Source organism: Erithacus rubecula (genome assembly GCF_903797595.1).
Source record: "Erithacus rubecula genome assembly, contig: scaffold_523_arrow_ctg1, whole genome shotgun sequence".
In the NCBI taxonomy this organism is placed as follows: domain Eukaryota; kingdom Metazoa; phylum Chordata; class Aves; order Passeriformes; family Muscicapidae; genus Erithacus; species Erithacus rubecula.
In genome coordinates, this window is record NW_027635815.1 from 47,751 (window position 1) to 69,415 (window position 21,665).

General features: G+C 43.4%; 2 protein-coding genes across 2 annotated transcripts in view; both read right to left on the reverse strand.

Moving 5' to 3' along the window:
* The window catches only part of BRD4 (bromodomain containing 4), a gene marked incomplete at its 3' end in the record, with an annotated part of 55,517 nt that extends 47,445 nt beyond the window's left edge, over positions 1-8,072 (reverse strand). The window contains exon 1 of the mRNA XM_079332783.1: positions 7,917-8,072. The remainder of the gene's footprint in view (positions 1-7,916) is intronic.
* Positions 8,073-11,756: 3,684 nt separating this feature from the next.
* On the reverse strand, positions 11,757-20,794 carry LOC306816327 (A-kinase anchor protein 8-like; the record flags this gene model as incomplete). Its single annotated transcript, XM_079332782.1, has 5 exons — positions 20,694-20,794; positions 19,889-20,019; positions 17,281-17,376; positions 14,980-15,081; positions 11,757-11,768 (listed from the first exon to the last, which is right to left on the reverse strand). Exons 2-5 carry the CDS (start codon positions 19,958-19,960, stop codon positions 11,757-11,759), a joined length of 282 nt encoding a protein of 93 aa, XP_079188908.1. The 5' UTR covers positions 19,961-20,019; positions 20,694-20,794.
* Between the last annotated feature and the right edge of the window lie 871 nt (positions 20,795-21,665).

Below are 21,665 nucleotides of genomic sequence, written 5' to 3' on the forward strand. Positions count from 1 at the left end.
TCCTTACTCATCTCTGTCATATCTGAGTAATTAAAACTGGTCTTAATTAATATTTAATGCTGGGTTTAAGTGATGCAGTGTCTTAATCAGGGCTCTGTCACCCCTGAGTAATTAAAACCAGGTTTAATTAGGTTTTAGTGCTGGGTTTAAGTGATCCAGAGCCTTACTCATTCCTTACTCAGACTTTATTATCCTTGATTAATTAAAACCAAATTTAATTAACAATTAGTGCTGGGTTTAACTGATCCAGTGTCTTACTCAGGGCTCTGTCCCCCCTGAGTAATTAAAACCAGGTTTAATTAACAATTAGTGCTGGGTTTAACTGATCCTGGGCTTTACTCAGGGGTTGGAGCCGTTACTCAGGACTGGAACTCCCAGGTAATTAAAACCAGGTTTAATTAACAATTAGAGCTGGGTTTAAGTGATCCAGGGCCTTACTCAGACTTTACCACCCCTGAGTAATTAAAACCAGGTTTAATTAACAATTAGTGCTGGGTTTAAGTTGTTGAGGGCACTAAACTCACTCCTTACTCTGGGTTTTGTAATTAAACCTGGGTTTAATTAGGTTTTGTGCTGGGTTTAACTAATCCAGAGCCTTACTCATTCTTTACTCAGACTTTACCACCCTTGATTAATTAAAACCAGGTTTAATTAACAATTAGTGCTGGGTTTAACTGATCCAGAGACTTACTTACTCTTTACTCAGACTTTATCACCCTTGAGTAATTAAAACCAGGTTTAATTAACAATTAGTGCTGGGTTTAACTGATCCAGAGCCTTACTCAGACTTTATCACCCCTGAGTAATTAAAACCAGGTTTAATTAACAATTAGTGCTGGGTTTAACTGATCCAGAGACTTACTTACTCTTTACTCAGACTTTATCACCCTTGAGTAATTAAAACCAGGTTTAATTAACAATTAGTGCTGGGTTTAACTGATCCAGAGCTCTGAACTCACTCCTTACTCTGGGTTTGTAATTAAAACCAGGTTTAATTAACATTTAGAGCTGAGTTTAAGTTGTTGAGGGCACTAAACTCACTCCTTACTCTGGGTTTGTAATTAAAACCAGGTTTAATTAACATTTAGAGCTGAGTTTAAGTAATCCTGGACCTTACTCAGAACTTTGTCACCCCTGAGTAATTAAACCTGGGATTAAATAACATTTTATGTTAATAAATAATCAGCAATGTTAACATTAATTGATAGTAATTACTGTTAATTACTGCTAATTAATATTAATTAATTTAAGGTCGGGTTTAAGTGGTGGAATCCCAAATCCAATCCCAGAAATCCAGAAATGACTCAAGGATGGAAAAAAATGGGAAAAATTCCCAAATTTTCCAGAACTCACCAAAAAAAGGGAAAAGTTCCCAAAATTCCCAAAAAAAATCTGGGAATTTTCCCATGGAATTCTCAAAATTCCCAATTTTTCCTCAGTTTTAGGATTACAGAATTCCCAAAAAATCTCAAATAAAATTCCCAATTTTTCCTCAGTTTTAGGATCACAGAATTCCCAAAAAAATCTCAAATATTTTGATCCCAGAAAATTTGGGATTAAAATTCCTGAAGGAAAAATCCCAAAATTCTCAGGGAATTCTGGGGAATTTTCTCAGAGTTTGGAGTTTTCCAAGGAATTTTGGGAATTTTTCCCTTGGAGAAAAAAAAAAAGGAATTTTGGGATGAATTGCACAGGGAATGAGGAAATGCAGGAAAATAAAATTATTTTGGGAATTTTTCAAGGAAAAAACAAAAAAAAAAAAGAGATTTGGGATGAATTCTGCAATGAATGGGGAATTTCATCCCAAAAAATCTCTTTTTTTCCCCATTTTTATGGGATTTATCCCAAAAATTTCCACCCTTTTTTTGGGATGGATTTTTCCCAAATTTTTCTGTATTTTTTCTCCTTTTCCCATTTCAGATCTGTCACATTCCAGAGGAATTTTGGGATAAAATTCTCATTTTCTGCCTCGTTTTGGGAATGAAAATTTTGGGAAAAATTGATTTTTCTGGGATAAAATTCCATGGAAAATTCTCCAAATTCAGGAAATTCCAATCCCAAAAAAATCCCAAATTTTCCCTGGGAATGGGAAGAGGATTTTGGAGGAATTATTCCCAAAAATCACCCCAAAAATTGGGGAATTTTGGGAATGATCCTTAAAGAAACCCCAAAATTTGGGAAATTATCTTTAAAAAAACCCCAAAATTTTGAGAAATTATCTTTAAAAAACCCCAAAATTTGGGGAATTATCCTTAAATATTCCCAAAATTTTGGGAATTATCCTTAAAAAAACCCCAAAATTTGGGAAATTATCTTTAAAAAAACCCCAAAATTTTGAGAAATTATCTTTAAAAAACCCCAAAATTTGGGGAATTATCCTTAAATATTCCCAAAATTTTGGGAATTATCCTTAAAAAAACCCCCAAAATTTTGGGGAATTATCTTTAAATATTCCCAAAATTTGGGAATGATCCCTAAATAACCCCAAAATTTGGGAAATTATCTTTAAAAAAACCCCCAAATTTTGGAAATTATATTTAAAAAACCCCAAAATTTGGGGAATTATCCTTAAATATTCCCCAAATTTGGGGATATTATCCTTAAATAACCCAAAATTTGGAAAATGATTTTTAAATAACCTGAAAATTCGGAAATTGATCCTTAAATAACCCAAAATTTGAGAAAATGACCCTAAAAAATCTCAGAATTTTCACAGAAAATCCTCAAACAGCCCCAAAATTTTGGGTAATGAAGCTCAAACCATCCCATAATTTAACGAAAAAAGGCTGAAAAACCCCCAAAATTTTTTGACAAATGATGCTCAAAAGTCCCAAAACTTTTACAAAATATTCTCCAACAGCCCCAAAATTTTGGGAAATTCATGTCAAATAACCCCAAAACTTCCAAAAATTAATTTCAAGTAATTCTAAAACTTCAAGAAATTCATCTCAACCCCAAAATTTTGGGAAATTAATTTCAAATAACCCCAAAACTTGGAGAAATTAATCTCAAATAACCTCAAAATTTTGGGAAATTAATTTCAAATAACTCCAAAACTTCAAGAAATTAATCTCAAATAAATCCCAAAATTTTGGCAAATTCATCTCAACCCCAAAACTCTCAGAAATTCATCTCAAATAATTCCAAAATTTTGACAAATGATGCCCAAACCCCCCAAAACTCTGCAAAATTCTCAAAGTGCCCCCAAAATTCAACAAATCACCCCAAAATTGGACAGAAGATGCTCAAAAACCCCCCCAAAATTTTGGGAGATTTTTTCCCAAAAAAACCCCAAAATTTGATCCCAAAACACCCCAGGATTGAGAAATGATGCCCAAAATTTGGAGGATGAAGCTCAAATCACCCCAAAATTTGGGAAACAAACCCCAAAACCTCCAATATTTTGGGAAATGATTCCCAAAAATCCCTCAAATTTTAGGGAGAGATCCCCAAAATTTTGGGGTGTGATTCCCCAAAATTTCCCCCCAAACTTTGAGAAATGATCCCCAAATTTCCTCAGATCCCCAAATCCCCCCAAACTTTGGAAACAATCCCCAAAATTTTGAGAAAGGACCCCCAAAATCCCCCAAATTTTGGGAATCAATTCCCAAATCCCCCAAATTTTGGGAAAGGATCCCCAAATCTCCAAAAATTTTGAGAAAGGACCCCCAAAATCCCCCAAATTTTGGGAAAACAATCCCCAAATCCCCAAAATTTTGAGAAAGGACCCCCAAAATCCCCCAAACTTTTGGAAAACAATCCTCAAAACCCCCAAAATTTTGGGAATCAATCCCCAAATCCCCAAAATTTTGAGAAAGGACCCCCAAAATCCCCCAAATTTTGGGAAAACAATCCCCAAATCCCCCCAAATTTTAGGATGTGATCCCCAAATCCCACCAGATTTTCAGAAACAATTCCCAAAATTTTGGGATGTGATTCCTTAAATCCCCCCAAATTTTGGGTATCAATCCCCAAAATCCCAAAATTTTCAGAAAGGACCCCCCAAAATCCCCCAAACTTTTGGAAAACAATCCCCAAATCCCCCCAAACTTTGGGAATCAATCCCCAAATCCCCAAAATTTTGAGCAAGGACCCCCAAAATCCCCCAAACTTTTGGAAAACAATCCCCAAATCTCCCCAAATCCCCAAAATTTTGAGAAAGGACCCTCAAAATCCCCCAAATTTTTGGAAAACAATCCCCAAAACCCCCCCAAAATCCCCAAAATTTTGAGCAAGGACCCCCAAAATCCCCCAAACTTTTGGAAAACAATCCCCAAATCTCCCAAAATTTTGGGAAGTGATTTTTCTAAATCCCCCCAAACTTTGGGAAATGCTGCCCCAAACCCCCAAAAAATCCCCAAAAGCCAGAGGCCAAATCTGCCCCCAGCTGCAGCCCCACCCAGCTCATTAAGGGTTTAATTAACAGTTAATTAAACAGTTAATTAAACAGTTAATTAACAGCTCACCCAGCCCAACCCCAGGGGAGTGTTTGGGGATAACGGGGATTTTCCTGGGAAAACCTGCCCAGGGTTTTTTTTTTAGGGAATTTTGGGGAATTTTAGGGAGTGAAATCCAAGGGAATGGCATTGGGAGAAGGATTCTCACCCCAAAAATCTCAGGAATTTCCTCAGGTTCCAAATTCTGATCCCAAAACTTGAATAATTCCCTCAGGTTCCAAATTTCCAGCCCAAAACACTCAGGAATTTCCTCAGGTTCCAAATTCCCACTCCAAAAATTTGGGAATTCCCTCAAGATCCCAGTTCCTACCTCAAAACCTCAGGAATTGCCTCAGGTTCCAAATTCTGATCCCAAAACTCGAATAATTCCCTCAGGTTCCAAATTTCCAACCCAAAACACTCAGGAATTTCCTCAGGTTCCAAATTCTGATCCCAAAACTCGAATAATTCCCTCAGGTTCCAAATTTCCAGCCCAAAACACTCAGGAATTTCCTCAGGTTGCAAATTTCCACCCCAAAAAACCTCAGGAATTCCCTCCAGGCTGGAAATTCTGACCTTAAAACTGTGGGAATTCCCTCAGGTTCTCCAAATTCTCATCTCAAAACTTTGGGAATTCCCTCAAGTAACAAATTCCCACCCCAAAACCTCAAGATTTCCCTCAGGTTATAAATTCTCATCCCAAAACTTTGGGAATTCCCTCAAGCTCCAAATTTTCATCCCAAAAAAAACTCTGGGAATTCCCTCAGGTTTTAAATTCTGATACCAAAACTTTGGGAATTCCCTCAGGTTCCTAATTCCCATCCCAAAAAAAAAAAAAAAAAGAGAATTCCCTCAGGCTCCAAATTCTTACTCAAAATAAAATGGGAACTCCCTAAGTGTTCTCTTCCCATCCCAAAAAACCCAGAAATTCCTTCAATGTTCCCTCTTCATCCCAAAAAAATTCAAGAATTCCCTCAATATTTCATTCTTATCTCAAAAAAAACCCCAAAAAAACCAAGAATTCCCTCAGTGCTACACTGTCATCCTATAAAATATCCATAATTTCCTTCAGTGTTCCATTTCCATCCCAAATTTCTTCAGCCACACTTATAAAAACTTATTAATTTCCCCAATGACCTTTCCCATCCCCCCAAAAAACAGGAATTCCCTCAGTATTTCACTCTCATCCTAGAAAACATCCAAAATTTCCTTCAGTGTTCCATTCCTATCCCCAAAAAAAGAGGAATTACCTCAAGGACCCTTTCTCATCTTATAAAATCCAGGAATTCCCTCAGTATTCCATTCTCATCCCCTAAAAAATCAGGAATTTCCTCAGTGTTTCACTGCCATGGTAAAAAAAAAACAAAACAAAACAAAAATTCCCTCAGTGTCTCTTTCCCATCTTATAAAATCCAGGAATTCCCTCAGTGTTCCCTTCTCATCCCCCAAAAAAACCAGAAATTCCCTCAGTGTCTCCTTCCCATGTTATAAAATCCAGGAATTCCCTCAGGAATCACTTTTATTCCCAAAAAAATCCCATTAATTCCCTCAGTGTTCCCTTCTCATCCCAAAAAAACCAGAAATTCCCTCAGTGTTTTCTTCTCATCCCAAAAAAAACAGAAATTCCCTCAGTGTCTCCTTCTCATCCCAAAAATAACATTAATTCCCTCAGTGTCTCTTTCTCATCTTATAAAATCCAGAAATTCCCTCAGGAATCACTTTTACTCCCAAAAAAACCCCATTAATTCCCTCAGTGTTCTCTTCTCATCCCAAAAAAATCCAGGAATTCCCTCAGTGTCTCCTTCCCATCTTATAAAATCCAGGAATTCCCTCAGGGATCACTTTTATTTCCAAAATTCCCTCAGTGTTCCCTTCTCATCCCAAAAAAACCCAGGAATTCCCTCAGTGTCTCCTTCCCATCTTATAAAATCCAGAAATTCCCTCAGTGTTCCCTTCTCATCTTATAAAATCCAGGAATTCCCTCAGGGATCCCTTTTATTCCCAAAAAAATCCCATTAATTCCCTCAGTGTTCCCTTCTCATCCCAAAAAAACTCAGGAATTTGCTCAGTGTCTCCTTCCCATCTTATAAAATCCAGGAATTCCCTCAGGGATCCCTTTTATTCGCCAATAAAAACATTAATTCCCTCAGTGTCCCCTTCTCACCCCAAAAATTCCCTCAGTGTCCCCTTCTCACCCCAAAAAAACCAGAAATTCCCTCAGTGTTCCCTTCTCACCCCAAAATACCCCATTAATTCCCTCAGTGTTCCCTTCTCACCCCAAAATACCCCATTAATTCCCTCAGTGTTCCCTTCTCATCCCAAAAACCCCCGGAATTTCCTGAGGGACCCCTGTGACCCCCGAACTCTCGGCGTCCCCCTGAGGGATCCCTTGGGCACCCCCCGAACGCCGCCCCAATCCCAGGGCCGAGAGCTCCGACGCCCTCACTGGCAAAGAACAGCAAATAAAAACTGGCAACTTTGGAAAAAATCGCGCTGGGGAAGCTCCAAGCCGCCCCCGCGAGGGGCTGAGGGGGGCAGAGCGCGGCCCGAAGCGGGAGGTGCCGCCGCCCTCAGCGCGTCCTCCCCTCACGGAGAGCGGCGGCCGTGAGGGGCGGGAGCGGCCCGGGCCTAACGGGGGCGGGCTGGGCCTAACGGGGGCGGGCTCGCTCCGCCAAAGCGGCGCGGCTCCGCCCGGCCCCGCGCGGCTCCTCGGGCGCTCCCGCCGCTGTCCCGGGCTCACTCACCGCGGGCCGGGCCGGGCCGAGCCGGCGCTGCCGCCGCGCAGGAGCCGCCGCCGCTTCCTCCCGCTCCGCGACAAAATGGCGGCGGCAGGAAGTGCCCCCCGCGCGCCGGCCCCGCCCCGCGCTACGCCAACGGCGTAAGGCGGCCCCGCCCGCGCCGCGCACGCCCCGCGGCTGCGCAAACGGCGTAACGCCGCGCCGGGATTCCCGTACGCTAACGGCGTAAGGCGGCGATTGAACGGCGCTTACGGGAACGGCGCAGCGCGGCCCCGCCCGCCCCGCCCCGCGCGCTACGCAAACGGCGTAACCCCGGCGGCGCAGGGCGGAGGGCGACCCCCGCGCCCCCCGGAGCCCCCGCGCCGCGCGGTAACGGCGGCCGGGCCGCGCATCCCCCGCCGGCCGCACCGGAGGGCGGCGGAGACAACGGCGGGCAGCGTGAGGCGCGGCGGCTGGCGGCGCGTGAGCGGCGCTTGCGCCAGCGGCGCCCCCGCCTTTACGGCGTTGGCGCAGCGGCGGGGCCCGCGCCGCAGTTTACGCCGCTGGCGTAGCCGCCCTGACGCAGCGGCCGCATTACGCAATGCGGGTTACGCCGGCGGGGCGACGTAAGCGGCGTTCGTGAATAGCGGCGCCCCCATGAAGCCCACCCGGTGTCCCCGGTCCATCCTCCCGCTTCCCCTCAGCGGCGGCGGCGCCGCCCGGTACGGCCCGGCCCTCCCTGCGCGCCGCTCCCCGCTCTTACCTGAGGGGGCCGGGCCGGGCTGGGCCGGGCTGAGCCGCCCTCCCTCCCTCCCGGCGGGCCGGGGGCGGCGGCGGGGGCGGAGGAGGAGGAGGAGGGAGGGGAGGGGGCGGGGGGGGCCGCGGGCACCGAGGGGCAGCGGGTCCGGCAGCGGCGCCGCACTGACCTCACCGCGCTGCGCGTGACGTCACGGCGCAGCGGGACACGCCCACCGCCGCCGCGTGACGTCACGGGAGGGAGCGGGGGGACACCGGGAGGGGGGAGGGGACACCGGGGGAACACCGGGGCAGGTCCTTGGGGACATTTTGGGGGGTCCTGAGATATTTTGGGGGTGACTTGGGGGGGTTGGGGGATATTTTAAGGTTTTTGGGGGTCCCTGAAGAGATTTTGGGGACATTTTTGGGGGGGGTTTTGGGGCTGTGACGTCACCAAAAGGGGTTTCCCATCTCTCCCCTCCCCCCCCAATTCCCACTGGGAAATTCCCATTCCAGAGAAATTTGGGATCAGTTTTGGGGGGAACCCCCAAAATTTCCTATTTTTGGGGATTCCTGAAGATTTTTGAGGTGAAAAAAAGGAGATTTTGGTTAAAAAAAAAAAAAAAAAAAAAATTGATTTGAGATTCTGTCTCAGAATTCCTAAAAATTCTTGATTTTTTTTTTTTTTGGTGTGTTTTGGGAATTCTGTAGGAAAAAGGACAAATAAAAACCATTTTTTGCTGGAAAAGGGAATTTTTTTGGGAGGGAAAAATCTGAAATTTCTCCCCTCAAAAAATCCCCTTTTGGAATTGAATCATTCCCTAAAATTCCAAATCCTCACCTAAAGGAAAATTAAAGGGAAAAAAAAAAATCTCTAAAATTGAGAAATTTTGGATAAAAAAAGGAAAAGAATCACCAGGATTTGATCTCTGCCTTTATTGGAATTTTCCAAACTTCCAAATTTTTGTTTTTCCTGAAATTCCCCCAAATCCCAGCAGAGAATTCCTCCAGGATGGGAAAAATCAGGAATTTCTGTGGCTGCTTCATCCTGAAAAAAAAATATACAAAAAACCCCAGAAATGGGGGAAAAATAAATAAATAAAAAAAAAAAAATTAAACAATTTCCCAGGAATTACCCCCAAAATTCCAACAGCAACGTGGGGAAAAAAAAAAAAACCTGGAAAAATCCAAATTTCATGGATTGAAATCTCACCTTTTCCTGGAATTTTCAGGGCTCTTCCAATTTTTCATCTTCTTCATTTTCTGGGTTTTTTTCCTCTTTTTCTGGATTTTTTTCTGGGATTTTTTCTGCTTTTTCTGGGATTTTTTCCTCCTTTTTTCCCTCCCCTCCCTCAGTTTGGTTTTGGGGGGAAATCCCCAATTCCTGTGATTTTTCTGGTGGGTTTTCCTGGGAATTTTGGGCATTTTCTGCTGTTTTTCCCATTGAATTTTGGGCATTTTCTGCTGTTTTTCCCATTGAATTTTGGGAATTTTCTGGTGTTTCTCCCATTGAATTTTGGGCATTTTCTGCTGTTTCTCCCATGGAATTTTGGGAATTTTCTGCTGTTTCTCCCATGGAATTTTGGGAATTTTCTGCTGTTTCTCCAGTGGAATTTTGGGGATTTTCTGCTGTTTCTCCCGTGGAATTTTGGGGATTTTCTGCTGTTTCTCCCATGGGATTTGGGGGATTTTCCTGGGAATTCTCAGGAATTTTGGGATTTTCTGGTTCCTCCTCATCGTCCTGCAGAAATGGGGGCATCAGGAGGGGTCTGGGCAGGAATTCCTGGGGTTTGGGGAAATCTGGGATTTGGGAATTTGGGGAATTTTGGGGGTTTTCTGGGGGGTTTGGGGGTTCCTGGGGGGGCTCAGCCCCATCTGGCTCCGGGGGCTCGTCTGAGAAAGGATCTTCACCCTGGGAAAAAGGGGAAAAAAATGGGAATTTGGGAAAATTCTGGGATTTGGGAAAGGGGAAATTGGGAAATTGTGGGATTTGGGAAAGGGGAAAATGGGGGAAAGAAGTGGGAAAAATCCTGGGGAATGGGGAAAATGGGAATTTGGGAAAAATCCTGGGGAATTGGGAAAAATGGAATTGGGGAAAAATCCTGGGGAATTGGGGAAAATGGAATTGGGGAAAAATCCTGGAGATTTGGGAAAAATGGAATTGGGGAAAATGGGAAATTGGGGGAAAGAGAATTGGGAAAATCCTGGGGAATGGGGAAAACGGGAATTTGGGAAAATTGTGGGATTTGGGAAAGGGGAATTTGGGAAAATTCTGGGATTTGGGAAAGGGGAAATTGGGGGAAAGAAGTGGGAAAAAATCCTGGAGAATTGGGAAAATGGAATTGGGAAAAAATGCTGGAGATTTTGGAAAAATGGAATTGGGGAAAATGGGAAATTGGGGGAAAGAGAATTGGGAAAAATCCTGGGGAATGGGGAAAATGGGAATTTGGGAAAATTGTGGGATTTGGGAAAAATGGAATTGGGGAAAATGGGAAATTGGGGGAAAGAGAATTGGGAAAAATCCTGGGGAATGGGGAAAATGGGAATTTGGGAAAATTGTGGGATTTGGGAAAGGGGAATTTGGGAAAATTGTGGGATTTGGGAAAGGGGAAATTGGGAAAATTGTGGGATTTGGGAAAGGGGAAATTGGGGGAAAGAAGTGGGAAAAATCCTGGGGAATGGGGAAAATGGGATTGGGGAAAAATCCTGGAGATTTGGGAAAAATCCTGGAGATTTGGGAAAAATGGAATTGGGGAAAATGGGAAATTGGGGGAAAGAGAATTGGGAAAAATCCTGGGGAATTGGGAAAATGGAATTGGGGAAAAATCCTGGAGATTTGGGAAATTGGGAAAAAAAGAATTGGGAAAAATCTTCAGGAATTGAGAAAATGGGAAATTGGGGGGGAAATGGGAATTTGGGAAAATTGTGGGATTTGGGAAAGGGGAATTTGGGGGAAAGAAGTGGGAAAAACCCTGAAGAATTGGGAAAATGGGATTGGGGAGTTGGGAAATTGAGGGAAAGAGAATTGGGAAAAATCCTGGGAATTTGGGAAAAACAAAATTGGGAAAAATCCTGGGGATTTGGGAAAAATGGAATTGGGGAAAATCATGGGAAATGGGGAAATGGGAAATTCTGGGATTTTTGGGAAATGGGAAATTGGGAAAAAACAGAATTGGAAAAAATCCTGGGAAATGGGAAATTGGGAAAAATTCTGGAGATTGGGGAAAATCCTGGGAATTTGGGAAAATGGGAAAAACAGAATTGGGAAAAATCCTGGGAATTTGGGGAAAATCACGGGAAATGGGAAATTGGGGAAAAACTGAATTGAGAAAAATCCTGGGGATTTTGGATAAATGGAATGGGGGAAAATGGGAAATTGGGGGAAAAAATGTGGGGATTGGGAAAAATCTTGGGGATTTGGGAAAGGGGAAATTGGGGGAAAGAATTGGGAAAAAATCCTGGGGAATGGGGAAAATGGAATTGGGGAAAAAATCCTGGGAAATGGGAAATTGAAGAGAAGTGGGAAAAATCCTGGGGAATTGGGAAAAATGGGAAATTGGGAAAATCCTGGGGAATTGGGAAATTGGGAAAATCCTGGGGAATTGGGGAAAAAGAGAATTGAGAAAAATCCTGAGAATTGGGAAAAAAGGAAGTGGGAGAAATTCTGGGGATTTGGGAAAAACTAAATTGGAAAAATCCTGGGGAAATTTGGGAAAAAAAATCCTTGGGAAATTGGGAAAAGACTCTGGGGAATTTGGGGAAAATCCTGGAAATTTGGGAAAAATCCTGTGGAAATTGGGGAAATTTTGGTGAATTGGGAAAAATCCTGGGGAATTTGGGGGAAAATGGGTAATTGGGAAAAAAAACATTAGGGAAAATCCTGGGGAAATCAGGAAAAATGGGAAATTAGGGGAAACACCATGGGGAAATTGGAGAAAAAACCTGGAAAATCAGAAAAAAACCCCACAGGAAATAGGGAAAATTTGGGAGAAAAAATCATGGAAAATTTGGGGAAATAAATTTGGGAAATCAGGAAAAAACCCAATGGAAAATTGGAAAAATTGGGGGGAAAAACAAAAATTGGAGGGGGAAAAAATGGAAAACCTGGAAATGAGGTAAAATATGGAAAATAAGAGAAAAAACCCATGGAAAATTTGGGGGGAAAACGCAGAAATTTGGGGAAAAATCTGGGAATTTCTGCTGGGAAAACCATGGGAAGAACTTGAAATCCCAGTTTGGCCCCCAAAAATCCCAAATTTGGCCAAAAAAAAAAAAAAAAAAGTGGAAAAGGCTCCAATCCTTGGAGGAATTTTGGGATAAATTTGAATGCAAAGGGGGAAAATCCTGGAATTTCATATTCTGGGGGGTTTTTTTTGGGAATTCTGGTATTTCTGGGGTTGGGATCCCAAAATTTCCAGGATTTTTGGGGTTTTTTTTTTTTGTTTTTTTTTTTAGGAAGGGGGAATTTCATCCCAGGGGTTTGGAGCTGTGGGAATTTGGGGAATTTTGGGAATTCTGTGGATTTGGGGAGGAGAAACTGCTGCAAAAAGGGGAAAAAAAAATTGGGATCATGATCCTGGAATTGTCCCAAAATCTTTGGGAATTATCCCAAAACTTGGTCCAAAAATTAACAGGAATCATCCTAAAATTGCTGGGAATTGTCCCCAAATTTCCAGGAATTCTGTTGAAATTTCTGGGATCATCCTGAAAAATCTCCAGGATCATCTCAAAACTTTTGAGGATTCTTCCAAAAATCACTGAAAATTGTCCCAAAATCTCTGGGAATCATCCAAAAATCTTTGGGAATTGTCCCAAAATCTCCAGGGCTGGAATAATGGGAATGACCCCATCCCTCAGTGGTGATCCCAAGATCAATGTCCCTGATTTTTTGGGATCCAAAATCCTTTTTTTTTTAACCCCAAATCCCCCTTTTTTAACCCAAAATCCCCCTTTTTTAAAATCCAAAATCCCTTTTTTTTGGAATAAAAATCCCTTTTTTTTGGGATCCAAAATCCCTTTTTTTGGGATCCAAATCCCTTTTTTTTTAACCCAAAATCCCCCCTTTTTTAATCCAAAATCTATTTTTTTTTTGGAATAAAAATCCCTTTTCCCAGGATCCAAATCCCTCCTTTTGGGATGGATCCAGTCCCTTCTCTTCCTGGCATCCAAAATCCCTTTTATTTTTTTGAATAAAAATCCCCTTTTTTTTGGGATCCAAATCCTGGACTCCAGGTCACTTTTTCCAGGATCCAATCTTCTTTTTTTTTGGGATTTAAATCCCTTTTTTTGGGATCCAAAATCCTCATTTTTTTGGTTCCATTGTACCTTCTTTTCCCAGGATCCAAGCTCCATCTTCTGAGATTCCAATCCTGTTTTTCCTGGGATTTCAGCTCCTTTTTCCCAGGATTTGGGGTCTCTTCTTGGGATTCAAATCCCAATTTTTGGGATCCAAAATCCCATTTTTTTCCTGGGATCCAACATCCCTTTTCCCCATGTTTTGATGTCTCTTCTTGGGATTCAAATCCCATTTTTTGGGATCAAAATCCCATTTTTTTCCTGGGATCCAACATCCCTTTTCCCCATGTTTTGATGTCTCTTCTTGGGATTCAAATCCCATTTTCCCCAGGATCCAAAGTCCCATTATTTGGGATCCAAATCCCTTTTTTTGGGATCCAAAGTCCCTTCTTCCCATGATTTGGGGTTTCTTCCTGGGATCCAAAATCCCATTTTTTTCCCAGGACTCCAGGTCCATCTTCCTGGGATCCAAATCCCAATTTCTGGATTCCAAATCCTTTTTTTTTTTGGGATCCAAATCCCAATTTCTGGATTCCAAATCCCTTTTTTTTTGGGATCCAAATCCCATTTTTGGGATCCAAATCCCATTTTTCCCAGGACTCCAGGTCCATCTTCCCAGGATCCAATGTTCTTTTTTTGGGATCCAAATCCCATTTTTTTCCTGGGATCCAACGTCCCTTTTCCCCAGGATTTGGGGTCTCTTCCTGGGATCCAAACCCCATTTTTTTGGGATCCAAATCCCATTTTTTCCCAGGACTCCAGGTCCTTTTTCTCCCAGGATTTAAGGTCTTTTCCTGAGATCCACAGTCCAGTTTTTGGGATCCAAATCCCATTTTTTTGGAATTCAAAATCCCATTTTTCCCTGGATTGAACATCCATTTTTCCCAGGATCCAAAGTCCTTTTTTTAGGATCCAAATCCCATTTTTCCATGGACCTGAGGTCCATCTTCCTGGGATCCAAATCCCATTTTTTGGTGATCCAAATCCTATTTTTTTTCCTGGGATCCAGTGTCCCTTTTCCCAGGACTCCAGGTCCGTCTTCCCAGGATCCAAAGTCCTTTTTCTGGGATCCAAATCCCTTTTTTTGGAATCCAAACTCTTTTCTTTTGGGGATCCAAAGTCCCTTTTTTTGGGATCCAAATCCCATTTTTTCCCAGGACTCCAGGTCCTTTTTCTCCCAGGATTTAAGGTCTTTTCCTGAGATCCACAGTCCAGTTTTTGGGATCCAAATCCCATTTTTTTTCCTGGGATCCAACGTCCCTTTTCCCCAGGATTTGAGGTCTTTTCCTGGGATCCAAATCCCATTTTTTTAGGATCCAAAGTCCCTTTTTTTTCCCCCTGGATTCAACATCCATTTTTCCCAGGATCCAAAGTCCTTTTTCTGGGATCCAAATCCCTTTTTTTGGAATCCAAAATCCTTTCTATTGGGGATCCAAAGTCCCTTTTTCTTGGGATCCAAATCCCATTTTTTGGGACTCAATGTCCCTCCTTTTCCCAGGATCCAAAGTCCTTTTTTGGGATGCAAATCCCGTTTTTCCATGGACTTCAGGTCCATCTTCCTGGGATCCAAATCCCATTTTTTTTCCCGGGATCCAAAGTCCATTTTTCAGGATCCATAATCCCATTTTTTGGGATCTAAATTCCCATTTTTTGGTAAGCATAATCCCATTTTTTGGGATCCAAATTCCCATTTTTCCCATTCCCCAGCAGGCAGAGTCACCGTTTTTCCCACTTTTTTTCCCACTTTTTTTTTTTTTTTTATCCTCCCGTTTTTCCAACTTTTTCCATCCCAAAACCCTGGGATTTTTTTTTTTTTTTTGGGGAAGGAATTTTTGGGATCTTGGAGCTTCTCCTGGGATCCTCCAGAGGTGCCTCAGTTTCTTTTTTCTCTGCGGATCCTGCCCGGAAAATTCCGGAAAAATCCCGGAAATCCCGGACGAGCCCCCAAGTCTGGTGATCCCAAAGGGGAAAATTTGGGATTTTGGGGGAATTTTGGGAGGATTTGGGATGAGAATTCCCACCTGGGTGGGGCTGGAGCTGCCCCAAAAATAACAGAAAATTCCTAAAAATTCCAACAATTCCTGAACAGGAACCACAGATCCAATTTTTGGGAAAATTCCAGGATTTGAGGGATTTTTTTTGGTTTAATGTTGAGGAGATGAGGAAAAATTGGGGAAAAAAAAAAAAAAAAAAAAAAAAAAAAAGGAAAACAACCCAGGAGTGACAAAAAACAGCAGAAAAAACAAGGAAAAAACTCCAAGATTGGAAGTGAAAAAAAAAAGAAATAAAATGGGGAAAACTTGGGATTTTAGGGGATTTTTTGGGGAGTTTTGAGGGACTTTTTGGGGAGTTTTGGGGGATTTTTGGGGGAGTTTTGAGGGATTCTTTGAGGAATTTGGGGGGATTTTTTGGGAATTTTAAGGGATTTTTTAGGAATTTTTGGGGGAAATTTGTGGGGCTTGGGGGGAATTTTTGCGATTTTTTTTTTTTTTATTTATGAGGGATTTTTCTGGAAATTTTGGGGCATTTTTTGGGATGGGGCTCCAGGATTTTGGGGATATTTGGAAATGGGATTCATGGCTCTGAAAGAGGGAAATTTTGGGGAAAATCCCAATAAATTCCCAGGAATGCCAAAGGAAATAAAAACCTTGGGATTTGGAGTGAAAAACCAAAGAAAAAATGGGGGAAAATCCAGGAATTTTTTTCGGGACTTGGCTCTGGGAATGCTGGAATGCAAAAAAAAAAGGAGAAAAAAAAATCCCAAAAAAAACCCCCCAGGAACACCAAAAACACCCCAAAAAAAGCAGGAAAAAAACCACCAAAAAAACTGGAGAAAACTCCAGAATTTCCTGGAATATTTTGGAAATTCCCCTTTGGGGTTGCTGGAATGCCAAAAAATGAGGAAAAAAAATCCCAATTGGACAAAAAAACAGCAAAAAAAATGGGGGGGAGCTGTGGATTTTGGGGGATTTTGGGGGGGTTTTGTGGGAATTTTGGGGATTTTTTGTGGGAATTTTTTGGGATTTTTGTGGGAATTGTGGGGCTGTTTTAGTGGGAATTTTAGGGGTTTTTTTGTGGGAATTTTTTGGGATTTTTGTAGAAATTTTGGGATTTTTTGTGGGAATTTTTGGGGTTTTTTTGTGGGAATTTTTGGGTTTTTTTGTGGGAATTTTTGGGTTTTTTTGTGGGAATTTTTTGGGATTTTTGTAGGAATTTTTGAGGATTTTTGTGGGAATTTTTTGGGGTTTTTGTGGGAATTTTTGGGGGATTTTGGTGGGAATTTTTGAGGATTTTTGTGGGAATTTTGGGGGGATTTTGGTGGGAATTTTTGAGAATTTTTTGTGGGAATTTTTTGGGGTTTTTGTGGGAATTTTTGTGGGTTTTTTTGGGAATTTTTGTGGGAATTTTTGAGGATTTTTGTGGGAATTTTTGGGGGTTTTCGTGGGAATTTTTGGGGATTTCTGTGGGAATTTTTTTGTTTTTTTTGGTGGGAATTTTTGGGGATTTTTGTGGGAATTTTTTGGGATTTTGGTGGGAATTTTTGAGAATTTTTGTGGGAATTTTTTGGGGTTTTTGTGGGAATTTTTGGGGGATTTTGGTGGGAATTTTTGAGAATTTTTGTGGGAATTTTTGGGGGTTTTTGTGAGAATTTTGGGGGGATTTTGTGAGAATTTTTGGGGATTTTTTGTGGGAATTTTTTGGTTTTTTTGGTGGGAATTTTTGGGGGATTTTGGTGGGAATTTTTGAGAATTTTTGTAGGAATTTTTGGGGGTTTTTGTGGGAATTTTTGGGGGATTTTGGTGGGAATTTTTGAGAATTTTTGTAGGAATTTTTGGGGGTTTTTGTGAGAATTTTGGGGGGATTTTGTGAGAATTTTTTTTGGTTTTTGTGGGAATTTTTGAGGATTTTGGTGGGAATTTTTGGAGGTTTTTGTGGGAATTTTTGAGGGTTTTGTTGGGAATTTTGGGGGGTTTTTGTGGGAATTTTTGGGATTTTTGTGGGAATTTTTGGGGGTTTTTTTTTGGGAATTTTTGGGGAAGGGGCCCTGGGCTGTTGGGAATTCCCAGGGAAGGGAATTCCCTTTTTCCCAGGGGTACCTGGAGATATTTTTCCAGCATTTTGACGATGTGTTTGTTGTTCAGGACACTCTTGGCCACGTGCAGACTCGTCTTCTTGAACTGCTCAGCTGCCAGCTGGAAAAAGGGGAAAAATCCCGGAATTCTGGGAATTCCTGAGGGGTTTGGGGGGTCTGGGGGGATGGGAATGGGGAAAAATCCCAAAATTCTGGGAATTCCTGACGGGTTTGGGGGGTCTGGGGGGATGGGAATGGGGAAAAATCCCAAAATTCTGGGAATTCCTGAATAGTTTGGGGATGAGAATGGGGAAAAATCCCAGAATTCTGGGAATTTCTGAGGGTTTGGGGATGGGGAAAAAAACATGGAATTCCCAAAGGATTTGGGGTGTTGGGAATGAGGGAAATGGGGAAAATTCCTGGAATTCTGGGAATTCCTGAGGGGTTGGGGATGGGAATGGGGAAATAGGGAAAAAATCCTGGAATTCCCAAAAGACTTGGGGGTTTGGGAATGAGGGAAATGGGAAAAATCCTGGAATTCCCAAAGGATTTGGGGGATGAGAATGAGGAAAAAAGGGGGAAATTCCAGGAATTCCTGAGGGGTTTAGGAATGGGGAAAATGGGAAAAAAATCCTGGAATTTTGGGAATTCCTAAGGGTTTGGGTGGTCTGGGGGGATGAGAATGGGGAAATGTGGAAAAATCCCAGAATTCCCAAAGGATTTGGGGTGTTGGGAATGAGGGAAATGGGGAAAAGTCCTGGAATTCTGGGAATTCCTGAGGGGTTGGGGATGGGGAAAAATCCTGGAATTCCAAAGGGATCCAGGGTCAAATTGAGGGATAACTCTGGGAATTCCACAGGAAACCTGGGATAACTTTGGGAATTCCAAGGACGAAATGTGGGATAAATCCTGGAATTCCAAGGGGGAATTCCAAAGGGATCCATGGGGAAGTGGAGGGAAAATGTGGGATAACTCTGAGATTCTGATGGAATCCTGGGGTAACTTTGGGAATTCCAAAGGGATCCAGGGGGAAATCTGGGGTAACTCTGGGAATTCCAGAGGGATCCAGGGGTAACTCTGGGAATTCCAGAGGGATCCAGGGGGATCCTGGGCTAACTCTGGGAATTCCAGAGGGATCCAGGGGGAACCTGGGGTAACTCTGGGAATTCCAAAGGGATCCAGGGGGATCCAGGGGTAACTCTGGGAATTCCAAAGGGATCCAGGGGGAACCTGGGCTAACTCTGGGAATTCCAAAGGGATCCAGGGGGAACCTGGGGTAACTCTGGGAATTCCAAAGGGATCCAGGGGGAATCTGGGGTAACTCTGGGAACTCCAAAGGGATCCAGGGGTAACTTTGGGAATTCCAAAGGGATCCAGGGGGATCCTGGGGTAACTCTGGGAATTCCAAAGGGATCCAGGGGTAACTCTGGGAATTCCAAAGGGATCCAGGGGGATCCTGGGGTAACTCTGGGAATTCCAAGGACCCCTGGGGTAACTCAGGGAATTCCAAAGGGATCCAGGGGTAACTCTGGGAATTCTAAAGGGATCCAGGGGGAACCTGGGGTAACTCTGGGAATTCCAAAGGGATCCAGGGGGAAGTGGAGGGAAAATCTGGGATAACTCTGAGATTCTGATAGAATCCTGGGGTAACTCAGGGAATTCCAAGGACCCCAGGGGTAACTCTGGGAATTCCAAGGACCCCTGGGGTAACTCAGGGAATTCCAAAGGGATCCAGGGGTAACTCTGGGAACTCCAAAGGGATCCAGGGGGATCCTGGGGTAACTCTGGGAACTCCAAGGACACCTGGGGTAACTCAGGGAATTCCAAGGACCCCTGGGGTAACTCAGGGAATTCCAAGGGGATCCAGGGGTAACTCTGGGAATTCCAAGGACCCCTGGGGTAACTCAGGGAATTCCAAGGACCCCTGGGGTAACTCAGGGAATTCCAAAGGGATCCAGGGGTAACTCAGGGAATTCCAAAGGGATCCAGGGGTAACTCAGGGAATTCCAAGGACCCCTGGGGTAACTCAGGGAACTCCAAGGACCCCAGGGGTAACTCTGGGAACTCCAAAGGGATCCAGGGGTAACTCAGGGAACTCCAAGGACCCCTGGGGTAACTCTGGGAATTCCAAGGACCCCTGGGGTAACTCTGGGAATTCCAAGGACCCCTGGGGTAACTGAGGGAACTCCAAGGACCCCTGGGGTAACTCAGGGAACTCCAAGAACCCCTGGGGTAACTCAGGGAATTCCAAGGACCCCTGGGGTAACTCTGGGAATTCCAAGGACCCCTGGGGTAACTCTGGGAATTCCAAGGACCCCTGGGGTAACTCAGGGAATTCCAAGGACCCCAGGGGTAACTCAGGGAACTCCAAGGACCCCAGGGGTAACTCAGGGAATTCCAAAGGGATCCAGGGGTAACTCAGGGAATTCCAAAGGGATCCAGGGGTAACTGAGGGAACTCCAAGGACCCCTGGGGTAACTCAGGGAACTCCAAGGACCTCAGGGGTAACTCAGGGAATTCCAAGGACCCCTGGGGTAACTCTGGGAACTCCAAGGACCCCAGGGGTAACTGAGGGAACTCCAAGGACCCCAGGGGTAACTGAGGGAACTCCAAGGACCCCCCACCCCACTGACCCTGCGGCTGCGGTTGTGCTCGGCCGAGCGCAGGTGCCGCTGCAGGAGGTGTCCCTGTGCTGGGATCAGCATGTCACAGGCCAGGCAGTGCGCAGCCTCGATCCGCTTGAAAAAGTGCTCCTGGCCAATCCCTGGGCACAGAGAATTCCATCAATTCCCAAAAAATTCCCAAAAAAATCTCATGGAATATTTCAGAGATATCAGGCAGAGACGTTCCCGCCCCAAAATTCCCTTTTACGGGAATGAAATGTGTCAAGTTTTACCCAAAAAATGAGGATCTGTTTGGAAAAGTGCTCCTGGTCAATCCCTGGGCACAGAGAATTCCATCAGTTCCCAAAGAATTCCCAAAAAAATCTCATGGAATATTTCAGAAATTCAGGCAGAGCTGTTCCCACCCTGAAATTCCCTTTTTTGGGGTGAAATGTGCCAAGTTTTCCCCAAAAAATAAGGACTGGAAATGATTCACTAGAGGAAATGTTCCTAAGTGGTCTCTGAGCCCAAAATTCCCAAAAAAAACCCGAAAAATTCCCAAAAAATTCCTACAACATTCCGAAAAAATTCCCACAACATTCCCAAAAATTCCCCAAAAAATCCCAAAAAATCCAATTAAAGCCAAGAAAAAGTCCCAAATAAACCTAGGAAAAATCCCAATGAACCAGAAAAAAACATCCAATTAAAGCCGAATAAATTCCAAATAAACCCAGGGAAAAAAATCCAATTTTAGCCTAAGAAATTGCCAAAGAAATCCCTGAATTCCAAACTCTCAGAATTCCTGGAATTCCCAGGAATTTTGGGAATTTCCTACCCTTGAAGGGGTCGGGTCTCTGTTTGTTCCCTTCCTTCTCCGTCAGCTCCTGGCGCCGCTTCTCGATCTTCCTGTTCCTGTTCACGATGTATTCCTGGGAAAAATGGGAAAAATGGGAAAAATGGGAAAAATGGGGGAAATGGGGGAAATGGGAGAAATGGGAGAAATGGGAGAAATGAGAAAAAGGGGAAAATGGGAAAAATGGGAAAAAGGGGAAAATGGGAAAAATGGGGGAAATGGGGATTGTGGGGAAATGGGAATTCTGGGGGAAATGGGAAAAATGGGAATTCTGGGGAAATGGGAAAAATGGGAATTCTGGGAATTGTGGGGAAATGGGAGAAATGAGAAAAAGGGGAAAAATGGGAAAAATGGGAAAAAGGGGAAAATGGGAAAGAGGGAAAAATGGGAATTGTGGGGAAATGGGAATTGTGGGGAAATGGGGATTGTGGGGAAATGGGAAAAATGGGAATTCTGGGGAAATGGGAAAAATGGGAATTCTGGGAATTGTGGGGAAATGGGAGAAATGAGAAAAAGGGGAAAAATGGGAAAAATGGGAAAAAGGGGAAAATGGGAATTCTGGGGGAAATGGGAATTGTGGGGAAATGGGAATTGTGGGGAAATGGGAAAAATGGGAAAATGGGAATTGTGGGGAAATGGGAAAAATGGGAATTTTGGGGAAATGGGAAAAATGGGAATTCTGGGAATTGTGGGGAAATGGGAGAAATGAGAAAAAGGGGGAAAATGGGAAAAATGGGAAAATGGGAATTCTGGGGGAAATGGGAAAAATGGGAATTCTGGGGAAAATGGGAAAAATGGGAATTCTGGGAATTGTGGGGAAATGGGAGAAATGAGAAAAAGGGGAAAAAATGGGAAAAATGGGAAAAAGGGGAAAATGGGAATTTCTGGGGGAAATGGGAATTGTGGGGAAATGGGAATTGGAGGGGAAATGGGAATTGTGGGGAAAAATCGAAA